The sequence below is a fragment of the Dermacentor andersoni genome, chromosome 3 (genome assembly GCF_023375885.2).
Source record: "Dermacentor andersoni chromosome 3, qqDerAnde1_hic_scaffold, whole genome shotgun sequence".
Taxonomy (NCBI): Eukaryota; Metazoa; Arthropoda; class Arachnida; order Ixodida; family Ixodidae; genus Dermacentor; species Dermacentor andersoni.
Genome location: NC_092816.1, coordinates 226451823 through 226472285, shown reverse-complemented (window position 1 = coordinate 226472285; position 20463 = coordinate 226451823). Strand labels below are relative to the sequence as shown.

Sequence of the window (20463 nt, the reverse complement as noted above, 5' to 3'; positions counted from 1 at the left end):
GGACCTTGACGGCGTGCGACGGCGGCGTAGGTCATCGCTTCTGGCTGGGGTTGCGGTAATTGAGGTTGCACCTCCGGAACCCCAAGCGACCGCTGAACCTCATCTTTGACGATGTCAGCGATCGAGGCCACTTGAGGCTGCGACGACGGGAAGATCTTCTGGAGCTCCTCTCGTACGACTGCCCTGATAGCCTCGCGCAGGTCGTCGGAGGCCAGCGATTGAACGCCGGCATAGCTTGTAGAGTTGGTGAGGCGGTCGAATTGCCGGTTGCGCATCTCGAGTGTCTTCTCGATGCTAGTGGCCTCGCGAAGAAACTCGTCGACGGTCTTCGGTGGGCTTCGTACCATACCGGCGAAAAGTTCCTCCTTTACACCACGCATCAGTAGCCGGACTTTCTTTTCCTCGGACATTTCCGGGTCAGCGTGGCGGAATAGGCGGCTCATTTCTTCCGTAAAGATGGTAACGTTGTCGTTTGGTAGCTGCACTCGGGCGTCCAGCATAGCTTCAGCCCTTTCCTTGCGCACGACGCTTGTAAAGGTGCGCAGGAAGCCGCTACGGAACAGGTCCCACGTTGTCAAGGTCGATTCCCTGTTCTCAAACCAAGTTCTGGCGGCGTCTTCTAAAGCGAAGTAGACATGCCGCAGCTTGTCGTCGGAGTCCCAGTTGTTGAACGTCGCGATGCGTTCGTAGGTCTCCAGCCATGATTCCGGGTCTTCAGTCGCTGCTCCATGGAAGGTTGGTGGGTCCCGAGGTTGTTGTAGGATAACGGGGGACGCTGGGGCAGCCATTGGGGTTGTTTTGACCACGATCTTCTTTGTCGACTCAGGTAGAAGTCCGTGCTCTGGGGGCAGTCCTTGAAGTCTGCGGCTAGCACGCTGGTCTTGGGCGATGTTGGTTTTGTCCTCGGGCTTCGGGCTTGGATCGCGGCTTTGCGGGGGCGTTCGGTACATGAACGCACTAGCACCTCCACCAGATGTCACGTGGTGGTGACGTTAAGAACACAGTAGCAATACTGTGAAAGGCAAAACTAGATTTTATTGGGCGAACCTGTGCCCACAAAACAGGCTACACTTATAGCACAACGAAAGCAGCGAACACAGTCGGCGATCGTCGGAAATCTGATCAGCGAGGCAAGCGCGTCGGCTTTTATACAGCAGGCGTCGAATGTTCCAGACTAATCGTTCGGACCCGCGCGCCTTCCACAATGTTCTACACCATTCGCGTCACACGATGAAATCAGATAACACAACGTTCGGCGACAACAGACAGCCGGGTAGAAGCATCGATAACTTTCCAGAAACTTCGGATACATGCAAGCGCGTCCCGCGCTGTGCGAAAACGTGGTCGCCAGATAAGTACACGTGTCAATATCACGTGCATTCTGAAACTTAAGATCACCGCATTTGTCTATGCAATGGCCAACTTCAATGCATACATCTTCTTTAGGCAAAGAGTAATATAAGTCATTGAGGTCCACGGTTAAAGCTCGGACAGCCTTTGCACATTCCTCAGGGAGAAAGGTGGAGACAGTACCTGGCGTCTTTATGACGAAGGGGTCATTGATGTCGAGGAGGCACAAAAACCTTTGCGGGAACACTCCCACTTGTCGTTCTCAGTGCCGCGCTCAGAAACATTGGCCCGAAAAGGGCGCAGTTCCTTGTGCGTCTTGGCGCTGACAACCACAGAAAGACTGGTTCCTTTGGAGGCCTTTATAGAGCAGGCCAGCTTGCAGAGTCCAGCTTTTTCGCAAAGCTGAACAGCCCTTGTCTTCACCTTCGCAGGAGCCACTCCTTGCACTTCCTTGAGGTTGCCTAGAAAAGCCGAATCTGGATTGTTCTTGTACAAGCCACCAGGCATCACGACAAATCCATCTTCTTTCCGGATAGAAGCAGCTTGAGCCCCACTTCCCGAAGGACGGTCCCTGCTTTGCGGAGCCGAACTGTGTTGCCTTTTTTAACCTGCTGGGGCAGGCAGCCAGCACCTTCTCTGATGCACCTGTCGGATTCATCTGTTCTTGCTCTACCAGCAGCTGTCCTGACGTGGCTGAGCAGTTCCGTCTTGTCCAGAGCAGGATGCTCACAAAATTTAGGACCAAGCTTGAGTAGATCAGCAACATTCTTCGGGATTGAGGCATCTGCGAATGTCGTTACCTCTTGATTTGCCCTGGATTTTGACGTCCTCTCCTACGCTGTCGAACCACCAAGTTGCCTCACAGGAAGTCTGCTGTTTGAGTCGCCAATCGCAAATCTTGAAGAAACTTCTTCTGAGCCCTGTGGAAATGCAGCTCGTTCTGGTTCACAACCTGCAAGCAATCGGTGGATACATCATCATCATCATCATCATCATCATCCTAGTTACGCCCACTGCAGGGCAAAGGCCTCTCCCATACTTCTCCAACTACCCCGGTCATGTACTAATTGTGGCCGTGTTGTCCCTACAAACGTCTTAATGTCATCCGCCCACCTAACTTTCTGCCGCCCCCTACTACGCTTTCGTTCCCATGGAATCCAGTCCGTAACCGGTGGCGTAGCTAGGTCGTCTGGCACCCGGGGCCCATAGATCTTCTGTCACCCCCCCCCCCCCCCCCCCCGCCGGGTGTAGACGAGGAAGGCGAGGATATCAACAATTTCCGGGTTTCAGCACCAGTACAGCCGCCTTGGACACCGCGCATGTCCCCCGCGTCCCCCTCTCCTTCGCTTTCTTTCCCAGAGATGGCGAATGCAGCAGGTATACACGCTGTTTTTTTCTGCGCCAAATACCACAGGGTGACTCCGAAGGGTTTGGGTGCTGCACTTATAACCTGTGATAAGCGCATGTGCGCATCTTCTGTCAGACTGTAAGGCTTGGCAGCCAATACAAATGTGGCATCGTGGCAAATACGGCTGACGTCACAAGTAACAAAAAATATCTTTGTAACGTTTTAATTACCAATTTTAGCGGCAGCATTGCATTTGCAAAATTGAAGGCCGATCTTTATATCTTGCCCAACAACAACTTCACAAAAATCCTCGTAGGCACTATATGGCGCGCAGTATTGTGGCTGTGGGCAGCCCTGAACGAAAACAAAAATTAAATTGTGTTTCAGTGACGCTGATATCCCCACCATATTAGAAATACGCAAAACGCCACCTGCCTCCCTACTGCGCGGACGTCAATGCTATGACAATTACGAGTTCTCTTCATTGTGATCATTAAAGCCTTGTTTTTATTTGTTGCTATACGGACAAACGTGATTATCCGTGCTGCGGTACCACCAAAAGATTGGGAACAGAATAGAGCACGCTTGGCGGTGATTCTTGGCGTCACCATAAAATTAAAAAAGAAAGACCGCGATGAAGGCCGTCCTAGCGAAAGCTTGCACTACTGTTGGTCTGCACTCGCAATGAAGAGGATTAAGGGATCAACGTCACTGGTCCACTATCTCATATTTCTTTCGCTGCTGCCATATCTTTCGATGCTGCCAAGTACTGTAGGTTGTAGCACGCAAAACGATTTTGTTTAAGAAGTTTTTGTTGAGTTAATAGTATGACTTTGAGTCCTCAATTCTCGAATTGAAGTGCTTCCTCTATAAGTACTGATTAAGGGATTATTAAGGATATGATTATTACTTATCTGCCATATTTTTTGCGCTACCGAGTTCCTAGCAATCACAAAAAGACAACTTCATAGAATCTCGATCGGGAAATATCCTTACAAAATGCACCTTTTTTAATAAAATTCTGTGCAGCTGATACAGGCACTGTACTTGTAACATGAAGTGACGCAACAACAAAAGTTTTCTCAAACTTTCGAGGGTAAGAAGGAAAGCGTGAAACATGGCAGGTTTCACAGCGGCTTCTTGGAGGGAGCGGTAGAGGGAATTAAAAGCGAGCCGAACATCGCTGCGGACCCGCGACTACAGCCTGTCGAGTCATACGCCGCAAAACTCTTCGGTCGAACCGAGTCTGAAGACGATCCAGAGAATCCGATTCGCGACTTTTGACGGCCGCACTTATGCAACGTCGCTCTCAACGAACGCTTCGCCGTAAACGTGAGCGCCGGGCGCGCTGGTTGAACGCCCTCTTGCTGCTGTCTTTGTTCACTGCGCGTTCTGAACGGAAGAGGGGCCCAAGAGCATCAACGCCTTACAACGCCTGACTGTACGTTTAGCGACGCCGGCCCCCAGCATGAACGCACGGCACGACGCACCCCATATGAAACGTTCCGCTAAGGCGAGTAGTTTAGCGACCATTTCGCGAATTAAGTTTTTTAGCCCGCACAATCGTGCAGGTATTTCGTGGGGTGTTGATAGAGATGCAGCCGAAAATTCTGCGGTGCAACGCATCGGGTGCATGAGCTCGGGCTACTGGATACCGGAGCATTCTTTGCCATTTGCGCCCAGTCAAGCCGGCGGAAAGAGGGGTGTCTTCAGGCGTATATGACACCCCCCCACTGGCCCCTTGCACTCGGGGCCCTCGGCCCCCCGCCCCCCCCCCCCCCCCCCCCCCTGTTGCTACGCCACTGTCCGTAACCCTTAATGACCATCGGTTATCTTCCCTCCTCATTACATGTACGGCCCATGCCCATTTCTTTTTCTTGAGGTGGGCTTGGCGGCTTTGCCACTGCGCAGGCCACTAATCCGTTCGTCTTCGTAATGCAGGTGCTCGGACCATTCATCGCGTGTCTTTTCCTTCCTGGACTGGCGACTACGCCACTGACCGCACCTTCATATTTACCAATCCATCTCAGCGTGGATGTATCAGGCGCTCGTCAACGAGCCACTGCCATCGCTTCACCCGTCTTTGGAACGACACACTCGTCCTTGGATTATCTGCCCCTCGCCACAGAATGGGAAGCCCCATCGCATCCAACATCACTACTAGGGCCAGCTATAAAACAGGAGCAGCCACCAGTGGCACTTTGTGGGCTTGGCGGCTTTGCCACTGCGCAGGCCACTAATCCGTTCGTCTTCGTAATGCAGGTGCTCGGACCATTCATCGCGTGTCTTTTCCTTCCTGGACTGGCGACTACGCCACTGACCGCACCTTCATATTTACCAATCCATCTCAGCGTGGATGTATCAGGCGCTCGTCAACGAGCCACTGCCATCGCTTCACCCGTCTTTGGAACGACACACTCGTCCTTGGATTATCTGCCCCTCGCCACAGAATGGGAAGCCCCATCGCATCCAACATCACTACTAGGGCCAGCTATAAAACAGGAGCAGCCACCAGTGGCACTTTGTGGGCTTGGCGGCTTTGCCACTGCGCAGGCCACTAATCCGTTCGTCTTCGTAATGCAGGTTGGTGAACGTTTCAGCCTCTTTGCCAAAAAGTCTAACAACTACTTCTTAGTACAGCTGCCAAGCCCACAGTGCCTTAACGCTGTTCTTGCTGATTGTTTTCATGTCGTTTTTTCGCTGTTACTCCTACTTTCCGGTGATATAGAAACTAACCCCGGTCCGGATACTGCAGCTATCCTCGCAGAGCTAAAGAAGATATCTACTGGCCAGTCCAAGCTTATTTCTGAAGTTCAAGATCTAAAATCTCAGTTATTAGCGACAGACAGAAATGTATCTGACCTAGGCAAACGTATGACCGAACTTGAGAGCCATTACGAAAGCCTTGTAACACTTAAAACAGACACAGAAGTTCTCCGCGCCGACGCAACTAAAGCTACTCGCTTAATTTCAAAACTAGAGGCACGTTTTGACGATGCGGAAAACCGAACGCGACGGAACAACTTGGTTTTCTACGGACTCCCTGAAACTACAGCTGAATCGTACGCACAATCAGAACAACTTATCATTAAACATTGCCGCGAGCATTTAGATGTACACATCGACACAAAAGAGATAGAGCGCGCCCATCGTCTCGGACGTCATTCGAACGACAAACCCCGTCCAATAATAACAAAATTCACATTTTTCAAAACAAAAGAAACTGTCCTGTCGAGCGCCCGGAAACTAAAAGGTACCAATTATAGTATTGGCGAAGATTTTTCTCGTGCAGTTCGAATTGCTCGCAGCCAGCTCGTTGCATTTGCCAGAAAGCAATCTGCCCCATTTAATCTGCGCTACAAAACCCTGCACATCGGACAGAAGCGCTACGTGTTTGATAGCGTATCTGAAACTGTAAGAGAAGTGTTATAGCAATCGTCCGCCCGGAAAAATGTGATTACCCGCCCCCAAACCATGCCAAGAAATAATATATCATTGTCTGTCATATTCACAAATATTCGCAGTTTCCTACCTAAGCGTGAACTCGTGTCTAACATCATGATTTCTTCAAACAGCAGCATACTTATACTAACCGAAACGTGGCTTACCCCTGATGTCACTGATACAGAAGTACTTGCCGACTTGGCAGGTTTCCAAGTTTTCAGAAATGACCGCAGATGCACTCGAGGGGGCGGTGTCCTGATTGCTGTGGGCCCTAATTTATCGTGCACACCATTAGACATCGTCTCTGATTTAGAAATGTTATGGTTAATTTTTCGCTCATCGGCGCAATCCGTTTTGCTTGGTGTTTGCTACAGGGCTCCGCATACTTCACCTAACTTTGCAAGTGAGCTGAACAATATTCTGATTGATCTCGGTACTGCACATCCAAATTCACATATATTGCTATTCGGTGATTTCAATTATCCCGGTATCGACTGGCAGAAACTAGCTCCCTCAGGTGCGAACCACAGAGAATTAAAGGATTTTATAGAATTATGTCTGAATGCCAATCTCACTCAGTTGGTAAGGGAACCAACGCGTGTTGCTGGCGTCAGTACTAATATCTTGGATCTTATACTAACTACGAATCCAGAGAGCTTATCACATATAACTTACCTGCAAGAAATTAGTGATCACAAGGTTATCCACGCCGAATTTTCGTTCTGCCTTGAACGGCGCGAAAAACGTAAGAAAACAATCCTTCTATATGAAAAAGGCAACTATGACGCAATTAACAACGAGCTTAGAAATTTTTTCCCTTTATTTGAAGCCCAATTTTACAGCATGCCTCTCCAGAAGAGCTGGGAGGTATTCAAATACAAAATACAGGACTTGGCCAACAAATTCATTCCTAAAATTACTTTCCGTGAAAATCACCAAAAGCCATGGTACACTAAGACACTTAAAACATTAGAAGGCAGAAAAAAGCGCTTCTTTCGTGCTGCTAAGATAAGAGCCTCGTCTAATGCGTGGCAGCGGTACTATACTGCCGAGAATGCCTACCTGATTGCTGTGAGAAATGCTAAGTTCAAATTTTTCAACAACGATCTGACAAAATTGTTAAATGATAACGTGAGAAAATTTTGGAAGGTCATCAACCCTATCGAACCGCGCGCTATCACTCTGACCAACGAATTGGGAGAAACCGTCGGGGACCTCGAATGCGCTAACACCTTCAACATTGCTTTTAGCACAGTTTTCACAAAAGAACCCAGTACACCTCTGCTTACGACACCAGCTAAAACTTTGTCTACTATGCCTGCTATCACAATAACTCATGATGGAATTTTATCATTGTTAGATAACATTAAGCTTTCTTCATCGACAGGCGTCGACGAAATCAATTCCAAGCTGTTAAAGAACACCAGACATACCATTACTGCGTATCTGTGTATTTTATTTTCTCATTCACTATCTGTAGGTCACTTGCCAAATGATTGGAAAGTGGGGAAGGTTGTTCCTGTCTACAAATCTGGTAAAAAAGATTCCCCACTAAATTACCGCCCCATATCATTAACAAGCGTCCCGTGCAAAATCATGGAGCATGTCATTTATTCTAATATCATGGCATTTCTCGATAAAAATAACTTTTTTCATCCATCTCAGCATGGCTTCCGAAAGGGCTTCTCATGCGAGACCCAACTGGCCATTTTCATTCATGACTTGCATGTTAACCTCGACACCAACATAATAACTGATGCCATTTTCTTAGATTACGCAAAAGCGTTTGATAAAGTGCCGCATCAACGATTACTTTTTAAACTAAACCAGTTAAACCTGGACCACAACGTTCTGATTTGGATCAAAGAATTCTTGTCTAAACGGTCCCAACACGTCCTTGTTAATAATCATACCTCTGACCCTATTCCTGTAACATCCGGTGTACCCCAAGGCTCTGTTCTCGGTCCTCTCCTATTTCTAATATATATTAACGACTTGCCTCAACACTTATCTTGCCAAATCCGAATGTTCGCTGACGACTGTGTAATTTACCGATCAGTTTCTAATCATTGCGACGCAGCAAAACTTCAGCATGATCTAGACCGTGTCCAGGAATGGTGCGACCGCTGGCTAATGACCCTTAATCCGACTAAATGCAAACTTCTTTCCATTACTCGCCAAAAGCACCCCGTTACATTCCCGTACATAATTGCTAACGTACCTATACAAGCAATAACATCATTTAAATACTTAGGCGTTACTTTGTCCAATGATCTCTCATGGCATGCACATACTACAAACATCATATCATCGGCAAATAGAACTCTCGGTTTTCTGAAACGTCACCTTCGTAACGCTCCCCAACACGTTAAATTACTAGCCTATAAGTCACTCATCCGTTCAAAACTAGAGTATGCGTCACCCATATGGTCCCCACATCAAGCATGCGTCGTAGATGACCTTGAAGCGGTACAAAATCGTGCCGCCAGATTCATTCACTCATCTTATTCTCACGAAATCAGTGTTACCGCCCTCAAAGCGGAATCTGGGCTGCAAGCTTTATCCCTCCGCCGACGCATAGCAACACTTTGCCTATTCTATAAGCTTTACCATTCATCACTTAACAGTGCCCCTTACATAACACCACCCGCATACATATCCCCTCGCACTGGTCACCAACTGCAAGTTTACCGTACACGTACGAGAACTGTAAATTTTTCAGCATCTTTTTTTCCTCGTGCAGCCAAAGACTGGAACGGCCTTCCTCGCAATATCGTCGTTCTCACCTGTCCATCATCTTTTTCTACCAATGTGACTGAGTACCTGTTGTCACAAATTTGAGTGTTATATTTTTTATGTACACCCACCCCTTATGTAATACCCCCTAGTGGGGTCTTTAAGGTAAATAAATGAAAATGAAAAAAAACTAAGATGTCATTTACCCGCGTTTGTTCCCTCACCCAATCTGCTCTTTTCTTATCCCTTAACGTTACACCTATCATTCTTCTTTCCATGGCTCGTTGCGTCGTCCTCAATTTCAGCAGAACCCTTTTCGTAAGCCTCCAGGTTTCTGCCCCGTAGGTGAGTACTGGTAAGACACAGCTGTTATACACTTTCCTCTTGAGGGATAGTGGCAACCTGCTGTTCATGATTTGAGAATGCCTGCCAAACGCACCCCAGCCCATTCTTATTCTTCTGGTTATTTCAGTCTCATGATCCGGATCCGTGGTCACTACCTGCCCTAAGTAGATGTATTCCCTTACCACTTCCAGTGCCTCGCTACCTATCGTAAACTGCTGTTCTCTTCCGAGACTGTTAAACATTACTTTAGTTTTCTGTAGATTAATTTTCAGACCCACCCTTCTGCTTTGCCTCTCCAGGTCAGTGAGCATGCATTGCAATCGGTCTCCTGAGTTACTAAGCAAGGCAATATCATCAGCGAATCGCACGTTGCTAAGGTATTCTCCATCAACTTTTATCCCCAATTCTTCCCACTCCAGGTCTCTGAATACCTCCTGTAAACACGCTGTGAATAGCATTGGAGATATCGTATCTCCCTGTCTGACGCCTTTCTTTATTGGGATTTTGTTGCTTTCTTTGTGGAGGATTACGGTGGCTGTGGAACCGCTATAGATAGCTTCCAGTATCTTTACATATGGCTCATCTACACCCTGATTCCGTAGTGCTTCCATGACTGCTGAGGTTTCGACTGAATCAAACGCTTTCTCGTAATCAATGAAAGCTATATATAAAGGTTGGTTATATTACGCACATTTTTCTATCACCTGATTGATAGTGTGAATATGGTCTATTGTTGAGTATACTTTACGGAATCCTGCCTAGTCCTTTGGTTGACGGAAGTCTAAGGTGTTCCTGATTCTATTCGCAATTACCTTAGTAAATACTTTGTAGGCAACAGACAGTAAACTGATCGGTCTATAATTTTTCAAGTCTTTGGCGTCCCCTTTCTTATGGATTAGGATTATATTAGCGTTTTTCCAAGATTCCGGTACGCTCGAAGTCCTGAGGCATTGCGTATACAGGGTGGCCAGTTTCTCTAGAGCAATCTGCCCACCATCCTTCAACAAATCTGCTGTTACCTGATCCTCCCCAGCTGCCTTCCCCCTTTGCATAGCTCCCAAGGCTTTCTTTACTTCTTCCGGTGTTACCTGTGGGATTTCGAATTCCTCTAGACTATTCTCTCTTCCATTATCGTCGTGGGTGCCACTGGTACTGTATAAATCTCTATAGAACTCCTCAGCCACATCTGATTCTTGCCAATTCCTAATTTCTTCTTTACTGCTTTTAGGCTTCCTCCGTTCCTGAGAGCATGTTCAATTCTATCCATATTATACTTCCTTATGTCAGCTGTCTTACGCTTGTTGATAAACTTCGAAAGTTCGGCCAGTTCTATTCTAGCTGTGGGGTTAGAGGCTTTCGTACATTGGCGTTTTTTGATCAGATCTTTCGTCTCCTGCGATAGCTTAGTGGTATCCTGTCTAACGGAGTTACCACCGACTTCTATTGCACACTCCTTAATGATGCCCACAAGATTGTCGTTCATTGCTTCAACACTAAGGTCCTCTTCCTGAGTCAAAGCCGAATACCTGTTCTGTAGCTTGATCTGGAATTCCTCTATTTTCCCTCTTACCGCTAACTCATTGATCGACTTCTTATGTACCAGTTGCTTCCGTTCCCTCCTCAGGTCAAGGCTAATTCGAGTTCTTACCATCCTATGGTCACTGCAGCGCACCTTGCCGAGCACGTCTACATCTTGTATGATGCCAGGGTTCGCGCAGAGTATAAAATCGATTTCATTTCTAGTCTCACCATTCGGGCTCCTCCATGTCCACTTTCAGCTAACCCGCTTGCGGAAAAAGGTATTCATTATCCGCATATTATTCTGTACTGCAAACTCTACTAATAACTCTCCTCTGCTATTCCTAGAGCCTATGCCATATTCCCCCACTGACTTGTCTACGGCCTGCTTCTTGCCTACCCTGGCATTGAAAGCGCCCATCATTATACTGTATTTTGTTTTGACTTTACCCATCGCCGATTCTACGTCTTCATAGAAGCTTTCGACTTCCTGGTCATCATGACTAGATGTAGGGGCGTAGACCTGTATAACCTTCATTTTGTACCTCTTATTAAGTTTCACAACAAGACATGCCACCCTCTCGTTAATGCTATAGAATTCCTGTATGTTACCAGCTATGTTCTTATTAATCAGGAATCCGACTCCTAGTTCTCGTCTCTCTGCTAAGCCCCGGTAGCACAAGACGTGCCCGTTTTTTAGCACTGTATATGCTTCTTTTGGCCTCCTAACTTCACTGAGCCCCATTTTATCCCATTTACTGCCCTCTAATTCCTCCAATAGCACTGCTAGACTCGCCTCACTAGATAACGTTCTAGCGTTAAACGTTGCCAGGTTCATATTCCAATGGCGGCCTGTCCGGTGCCAGGCATTTTTAGCACCCTCTGCAGCGTCGCAGGTCTGACCGCCGCCGTGGTCAGTTGCTTCGCAGCTGCTGGGGACTGAGGGCCAGGGTTTGATTGTTGTGTTCATATAGGAGGTTGTGGCCAAGTACTGCACCAGGGTGGCCAATCCTGCTCTGGTGAGAGAGTGCGTTACCGGTTCTGGTCACCGGGATCAGGCCGCACTCCAGGCCTGTTAGTGCAATTTTCTCAACACACGGTTGTTGTTTTTTCCTGGTATTTTCCGGTGGAGAATTCAGCGGTCCGGGATTTGAATCACGGTCCTCTTGCACGGGAGGTGGATAGTGTACCGTCCCCGCAGGAGGTAAATTTAAAAATAAATTGTGGGCTTTTACCTGGCAAAACCACTTTCTGATTATGAGGCACGCCGTAGTGGAGGACTCCGGAAATTTCGACCACCTGGGGTTCATTAACGTGCACCTAAATCTAAGTACACGGGTGTTTTCGCATTTCGCCCCCATCGAAATGCGGCCGCCGTGGCCGGGATCCGATCCCGCGACCTCGTGCTCACCAGTCTAACACCATAGCCACTGAGTAACCACGGCGGGTCCCGCAGGAGTTGTACGCCTCATTTAATATACAGTGGTGCCCTATTTGATCAGTCGAGGTGGACCAATCTGTGCTCGGCTATACCGCACGGATGGCACTCGGCTAGAGAACCTGGTATTTATGATCTGCGCATGTGAGGCCATACATATTTGAAGATATATATCTTTCTTTTTTTATTTTAGGAGGGTTCCCGTACAGTGATAAAATAAAGGAAAATACATTAAAGGAAAAAAAAAAAAAGAAAGAAAAAGGGGCGAAAAAAAAGGAACATAACAGGTGATTTGAACTCGTGACCCTTCGATGTTGCCCGAAAAGATAGCTCAGTCGGTTGGTTCGTCAGGCCCCAGGCCACTTTCAAGCGCCACAGCTCCTGCTCCGAGCCTCACACTTACGTGGAAAGGGACTCATGTTGTCCGCGATAGTCGGACAACATGAGTGGTTGGAAGGCATACTTTCTTGGAAAAATGGCCGCCCGAGGAGAAGAGCGAACTCGAACGGCTTTAGAGATTAGGAAAACTACCTTAAAAGATTTAGACTTGAGGGAAAGCTTCGTTTACAAACTATAACACGGCAATCAGCACTCGAATACGACGAGAGAAATTATTGAGACGTGGAAAATTTCCTTTAAATAAATATGGTTTGCGAGACAAATGCTTGTAAGTATTGAACCTCTTAAAAGATGAGGGGGAAATATGCGCTCACCGAGAGGCCATCGTCGGCACGGGACCACCACCAGGCACCTTACTGAGATGGGGGGGGGGGGGGGGGCTCTGCGGGCCGGACACAAAGCCTCCCTTCTCCGCCGGCCAAGCGGGGAAAACGCGCATTCCGATCGCTCAAGGTTGTGCGGACATAGTGTAACTCTAGCGTCTAGGAGAAGCTTAACCAGGTGCGATGGCGGCACGCATAGCGTGGGAAGCTAGCCGCCAGAATAACAATCTCAAGGACTGCTGCTGACGAGGGCGAAATACCTTCGTGTAAATATAATAACCCTAATAGGACTACTTTCGAAAGAAAAAAGAAAAAAAAAAGGAAACGGCCCAGAGGGCTATACTACGAGAGCTATGACTGATAGTTCTCTCTCTCTCTCTCTCTCTATATATATATATATATATATATATATATTCATCTCATCTATGGGATTGCATGCGCGCTTTTGCTTTGTTTCTGCGTGTAGTAGTTAAGAGAGCCAGTTTAAGGGCGGAGAAGAAGGAAGGAAAGGAAAGCAAAGACTGCAGCGCCCTGGTTTTAAAGCGCACCCGTGGTAGAGAAACGGAAGGCGATATAAGCGTTCGTAGCCATGATACGCACACGACAAACTGCCTTAAAATTTTTAGACTTGAGGGAAAGCTTCGGTAACAAACGATAGCACGGCAATCAGCACTCGAATATAATTATAACCCTAATAATAATTGTAAATATTCATCTCATCTATGGGATCTAATGCGCGCGCTGTTGCTTTGTCTCTGCGTGTAGTAGTTAAGAGAGCCAGTTTAAGGGAGGCGAAGAAGGAAGGAAAGGAAAGTCTCTGAAGCAAAATTGCAGCGCCGTGGTTTTAAAGCGCACCCGTGGTAGAGAAACGAAAGGCGATATAAGCGTACGTGGCCATGGTACGCACCCGACAAACTGCTTTAAAATATTTAGACTTGAGGGAAAGCTTCGTTAACAAACTATAACACGGCAATCAGAACTCGAATACGACGAGAGAAATTATTGAGACGTGGAAAATTTCCTTGAAATAAATATGGTTTGCGAGACAAATGCTTGTAAGTGTAGATACGCACCTCTCGAAATGCTTCCCAGCGCAAAATTCATCACGTTGTCTTTATGTGGTCCCCCGAAGGCATTAGCCCCCCGAGCAACACAGCGACTTCCGGCGGTAGGTAGGAATTCTTGAGCGAGTAAGTGTAGAGGCGAGCTCTTCAAGTCGCGGTGGCAAGCAAAATGACACAAATGACTGAAGAACGGAAACGCGAGGAAGGCAGACACGAAGGAAAAGAGCCCGATGGGGTAAAAATAACTGCAGAAGAATACGCATTTAGGCTGGTTGGTTCATGATTACGAGCAGTAAACAGCGCTAAACAACATGACGAAAAGAGAGACACAGGCCACAGCGCTGACTAACAACCAAGTGTCTTTATTCTTTCAGTCAGCATATACATGCTCCGCCGCTGTCTCAAAGCACAGAATCAACAGAAATCAGCATGCACAGAGGCCGAAATTGCAATTATAGCTATGGGAAGGCAATCTTCTTCGGAAGGAGAGAAATAGAGGGAAGGGCTTACACATGCTTCACCACTACTATCCGTTCATCAGTCGTCCAGTTTTTCAGACGTTTGCATCAATTTGTTAGCCACCGCGACTTGAAGAGCTCGCCTGTACACTTACTCGTTCAAGAATTCTTATCTACCGCCAGACGTCGCTGTGTTGTTCGGGGGGCTAATGCCTTCGGAGGGCCACATAAAGACAACGTGATGAATTTTGCGCTGGGAAGCATTTCGAGAGGTGTGTTTCAACACCGATAGCTTGCAGGTTGTGAACCAGAACGAGCTGCATTTCCACAAGGCTCAGAAGAAGTTTCTTCAAGATTTGCGATTGGCGACTCAAACAGCAGACTTCCTGTGGGGCAACTTGGTGGTTCGACAGCGTAGGAGAGGACGTCAAAATCCAGGGCAAGTCAAGTGGTAACGACATTCGGAGGTGCCACAATCCCGAAGAATGTTGCTGATATACTCAAGCTTGGTCCTAAATTTTGTGAGAATCCTGCTGTGCACAAGACGTAACTGCTCAGCCACGTCAGGACAGCTGCTGGTAGAGCAAGAACAGATGAATCTGACAGAAGCATCACTGAAGGTGTTGAATGCCTGCCCCAGAAGGTTAGAAAAGGCAACATAGTTCTGCTCCGTACAGCAGGGACCGTCCTTCGGGAAGTAGGGCTCAAGATTCTTCTATCCGACAAATTATGTGGATTCGTCATGATGCCTGGTGGCTTATACAAGAAGAATCCAGATTCGGCCATTCTAGGCAGCTTCAAGGAAGTGCAAGGAGTGGCTCCTGCGAAGGTGAAGACAAGGGCTGTTCAGCTTTGCGAAAAAGCCGGACTCTCCTAGCAGGCCTGCTCCATAAAGGCCTGCAAAGGAACCAATCTTTCTGTGTTTTCCAGCGCCAAGACTGAAAAGTAACTGAGCTCTTTTCGGGTCATTGTTTCTGAGCTCGGAACCTTGCAACGACAAGTGGGAGTGTTCCCGCAAAGGTTTTTGTGCCTCCTCGACATCAATGACCCCTTCGTCATAAAGACGCCAGGTACTCTCCCGAGCTTTCTCCGTGGGGAATGTCCAAATGCTGTCCGAGCTTTTTCTGTGGACATCAAGGACCTATATTACTCTTTGCCTCAAGAAGATGTATGCATTGAAGTTGGCCATTGCATTGACAAGTAGGGTGTGCTTATGTTTTAGAATGCATGCGGTATCAATGTCGACATGTTTTTAGGGCTCTTAAGCTTTTACATGCTTTCCAATTTCGTGTGCATGGAGGATAAGGTTTTTATACAATAGAGAGGTGTGTGCATTAGTTCGTGTAAGCCCCTGTTTTTAGCGACATTCCATTGGCCAGCTATGACCGCAATCTTGGAACTAATCTCAGCCAGACGAGCATTGTAAAAGTGATGAAATACGTTGATGACTTTTAAATTTTTTACAATGCTAACACTACCGACGAGCAGCCTACTGCTGCTATAATAGTTGACCTGCTCCGTATAGATTCAGATTCCTTTGAATTGACCACGGAGCATCCGTCAGACAACAGTCTGCATTTCTTAGACTTGGAGCTATCGTTCCGAAGCAATCATGTGTGTTGGGGTTACGGTTCTCGGTCTCATAAAAGCCTTCTTTCCTTTCCTCCGTGCACCCAAGGTTAGTAAAGCGCAGTGTTGCAAGATTTTGTACGAAGGCGGCCCTTATAAGGTCTTGTGACGACCAAGTAGATGCAAGCTTCGAATTGCAAGTAGCCAGGCTAAACGCAGGTTTCCTGTTACCGCTTTTAATTCGCATCACTGAAAGCCTCGCAACAAGCCTCAAAATGAAGCAATCGGCAGATACTCTATCTGAGAGCCGCTCACTGCAAATGGATGCGGTTATCCCATATTCTGCGCATATTCTCAGAAAGGTTGTCAGCAGGGCAGGCGTTAGGTTGCTGTTCACTGCCAGAAATAAGTTACCTTGTGCCATCAAATCAATCGGGTGACCGAGAAAAACAAAAGAAGTTGTAAAGACAGCACAGACATAGGTTTGTTGTTGACAGTTGTGACTGTGTGGTTTATAATATTCCTCTTTCATGCAAGCCTTCTTATAGCGGTCAAACGGGGCGGCACAAGAACGATCGCATGTGCGAACACTGAAACAAAGTTAAAAAACGAGCTCGAAATAGTTAATTAGCACTGTATTGCAACGAATGCGGCTGCAAGTAATCGTTTAAAGATGTGAGCTATCTGTCAAAATATCACGATTACCGAATACGTCTTATTTCCGAACCTTTCCACATTGATAATAGCGGCGAATAATTTTTAAGCCTTCCCTCTATTTCTTTCCTTCCGAAGGAGATTGCCTTCCTGTCGCATTATTTGAAATTTTGTGCCTCTGCGAACGCTGATTTTTGTTGATTCTGTGCTTAGAGATAGCGGCAGAGTACATATATGCTGACTGAAAGAATAGAGACACTTGGTTGTTAGTCAGCGCTGTTGTCCGTGTCCCTCTCCTTGACCTGTTGTTTAGCGCTGCTTACTGCTCGTAGTCGAAGAATGGCGGCATACCTACGAAACGTGAGTACCCACAAGAATTGAGACGAGTCTCATAATTTGTAGAATGCCGTCTTGTACCCTCACGGACGTCATCAACGTGTGGTTCCCCGACAGCACTCTGATTCGCACCTGGTGCAACTTCAAGACGAGCTTCGTGCATGTTTCCGGTAGCCCCACGGTGCGAAAGCTTTGTGCTGAAGAGCGCTTGCGCAAGTGTTTCCAACAGAATGGTGAGAGCTTCATCGAATATATAAAAGACGTCGTCGATCTTTGCATGCGCGTCAATTTATCAGTGAGTGAATTCGGTAAGATCCTTCATATCTTAAAGGGCATAGAAGATCATGGCTTTCAAAGGCTCTTATCGAAAAACCTGCAAACCATCCTGAATGTCCCTGACCTTTGCCAGTGTTATGGTGAATCCCATCGATAGCGTCTACTGATTCGGCGTTCTTCCACGCAGGTTGCCTACCTTTAGAGCCGAACCGCCGTTCGCGATCGCGGTCCCCTGCTCTGAGAGATGAAGGACCCCATTCGTGCAAAAGACACTCTGCAGCTGTCTACTCACTTCCGTTCCAAGTTATGCGCCATCTCTGAGAATAAATCTGCGACAGATAATATAGGAGCAAGTATATGAGGCTATGCCGCCCCTGCGAGCACCACCGCCGGTGCCTGCACCTAAACCTTACACCAATGTTGTAGCACGGAATTTGCCCCCGGCGTTTTTGCCATCACTGCCTGTTGTACCATCAGGGCCGTTTTTGCCAGCTTTTCCCTCCATGTTACCAGCCAACTCTGGACTACCACAATCACCTAATATGCGCCATCACCCCTGTGTCATAGCATCCCTGGTCATGTGGCATATTTGTGTCGACGTCGCTTGTGGCGTGACAGAGCTGATCAACCTCCACCCCTCCTACGGCCCTCCAGTTACATTCATCTCGTTGCGTCTTGAATTACATCTTTATCCATGCAACGCTAATACTTCCGCCCATGATTGCCGCCCGCGACCTCCATGAAGTCGTTCGCTTTCCCCAACGCGTATTCGTCCGACTCGTACCGAGCAGTAAAACTAGTCGCCGCAGTCCCCGAGGCAAGACCTTCGTCTGTATTGAAGAGCACAAGGTCTTGCTCTTCTTCTTTGAATGTTGTCCAAATATTTGTAAATGGAATTGTTGCATTTCTACTAGTCGACACAGGAGCCGCCGTTTCATTTATTACCAAGAACATTGTCGCTCGTTCAGAGAAATGATGAAACGCTTGTCTGCACTGTCACTTCGTATAGCAAGCACACAACACTTTACTCCTCTTGCCGCATCACCACTCACACTAACGTGCAGAACCGTGTTTGTTCTGTCTTCCTGCTGATGCAGCATCATCTTGTGATGGGACTTTTTTTCGGATCACAAAACACGCTATTTAGTGCTCTTGCACCGAAGTGGAAGTTTCGCCGTTTTCTGCTGGCCAATTTTCCGGGGAACAGTACTCGTTGCTGCTGACACTAAATATTTCCGCACTCATGTGTCATTCCGAATGTCTTCTGCAACTTTGGTACAGATACCGCTGCCCAATTTATGCCGCCGCACATTTTTGTTCAGCGACAATGTTCTCTTCCCTTCGCTGTTGTCAGTGTCAACTGGGGCTTTACTTATACGTTCGTCTCCCACGATTATGCCTCACCCCTCACTTTACGTCACGGTGAATGCATTGCACGTCTTGAGCCCATCGACTTGGTGACCATCTTTGACGCACCTTTTGATGCCACCTGCTCTGGGATCCGCACATTGGCTCGTTGCCCTACTTGCCCCCTGTCTAGACTGGACGTCTTCGACAGCACTCTAACTGCCCTCCTGAGCCCCACACAGCGTTTCGAAAACCGCAACGTGCTTCGCGAGTACTCCTGTCCATACGATTGCCAACAATTGAATCTGGGCCGCACATTGACGGTCTATTAGGAGAGTTATATAGGCACCCACGCTCAGCTACGCCAGCGAGTTTACTGCGTATCACCTATGGAGCGCCGTGTAATTGAAGACGAAGTCAGCTGTATGCGTCAACACGAAGTAGTTCAACCTTCAGCAGTATCTATCCATGGGCATCGCCTGCAGTCCTTGTAAAGAAAAAAATGGATCCATCCGGTTTCGCGTGTACTACCACTGTGTTAAGATAAAGCATAGATACGTATGTGCATTGCCGCACGTCGAAGACGCTCTGGATTCTTTGCAAGGAGCGCAGTAGTTTACTGGCATACCATTTATGCCCCAATGCGTCAAAGTCCGTCGGCGCAGTCGGCGTGACCGAAAAATGGTACCAAGAATGGCCGACCGCAAAAAGTAAAACCACATAAATATGCTCGAACTGAGGTCAAGTTTCCCAGGGAATTTCCTATAAACAAAATAAATTAATTTATGTTCCGAAAACTAACAGCGCTGAAAAGACAATGGCATAGGCAAAGAATAACACGACACTGGCGACACTACACCCTTTTCTAAACTTACTACTCTTCGAACAGAATGGTCAGAGCTTCCTCAATTATACAAAAGACGCCGTCGATCCTTGCAAGTGCGTGAATGTATCAATCATTGCTTCGTTAACCCGGCTCCTGCAAGGCAATACTGGCCTTTCAGCCTGGTCTCTAGGTTGCAACAACACGTTTACATTGCGACGTCTGCTCACATCACTGCCCCTACTGATAGATTTGGCCCACATGGCCCCAACTGAAGTTCACACGGATGCCAGCGACATAAGACATGGCGCTCTGCTCCCCCTGGGGAAAAGTGGATATTTCAACGGTGAATGTGTAGCAGCCTAAGCTAGCCGGACATTAACCAAGGCCGACTCTAATGATCTTGTCTCTGAAAAGAAGGGCGTGGCTATCATTTCGGCGCTTTGAAAATTTCGACCATAACAATACGGCCGTCGCTTCGATGTCCTTAGCGGTCATCATGCCCTTTGTTGGCTGTCGATATTGGAAAGATACATCAGGTCGCCTGACTGCTGGGCCCGGCGGTTACACCACTACAACATGTGGAGTGTCTATCGTTGTGGCCATCAGCACTCCGACGCGCACTCTCTTTCGCGCTCACCCGTGTCAGGTGACACGACTTGCCTTTATGTCATTTTTCGGTAAGCTCGCTGGTCGATATTGTTACTAAGAGGAACTCCGACGCACAAACGTAATACATACATTTACAAGGCAAAAGGTGATAAACACACAGGCTGGTACAAAGGTCACAGCACGAGTAGCTAAGCAGTCGGCTTAGTATCTAAGTAGTGAAAGTCTAAAATCGCCAGAAGGGAAGTGTCGCAATCCAGTTCATCGTTGTCGGGAGGATCGATGGGGTGACGAGACAAGCAGTCGGTGTTCAGATGTAGACAGCCGGACTTGTACATCCCAAGGAAAGAACACTCATGGAGTATGAGTGCCCAGCAACCAAGGACGCCAGACGGGTCTTTCAGTGACGATAGTAAGCACAGGGCA

The 20463-nt window shown here is 47.5% G+C and overlaps 2 protein-coding genes across 4 annotated transcripts in view; both read left to right on the top strand.

The window, feature by feature from the left end:
• Positions 1 to 20463, top strand: part of LOC126536194 (uncharacterized) — a 288621-nt gene that overhangs the window by 223453 nt on the left and 44705 nt on the right. Inside the window, exon 7 of one of the 3 annotated variants that reach the window (XM_072287425.1) lies at positions 17446 to 17530. The exons of the other annotated variants lie outside the window; for them this stretch is intronic. Coding sequence (XP_072143526.1) covers positions 17446 to 17460 — 15 coding nt within the window. The 3' untranslated portion in view covers positions 17461 to 17530. Of the gene's footprint in view, positions 1 to 17445; positions 17531 to 20463 lie in introns of those variants that run through there. 3 annotated transcript variants of the gene reach the window in all.
• On the top strand, positions 4592 to 6130 carry LOC126530379 (uncharacterized). The gene has a single exon (XM_050177699.2). The coding sequence runs from the start codon at positions 4634 to 4636 to the stop codon at positions 6128 to 6130; it is 1497 nt and encodes a 498-aa protein (XP_050033656.2). The 5' UTR covers positions 4592 to 4633.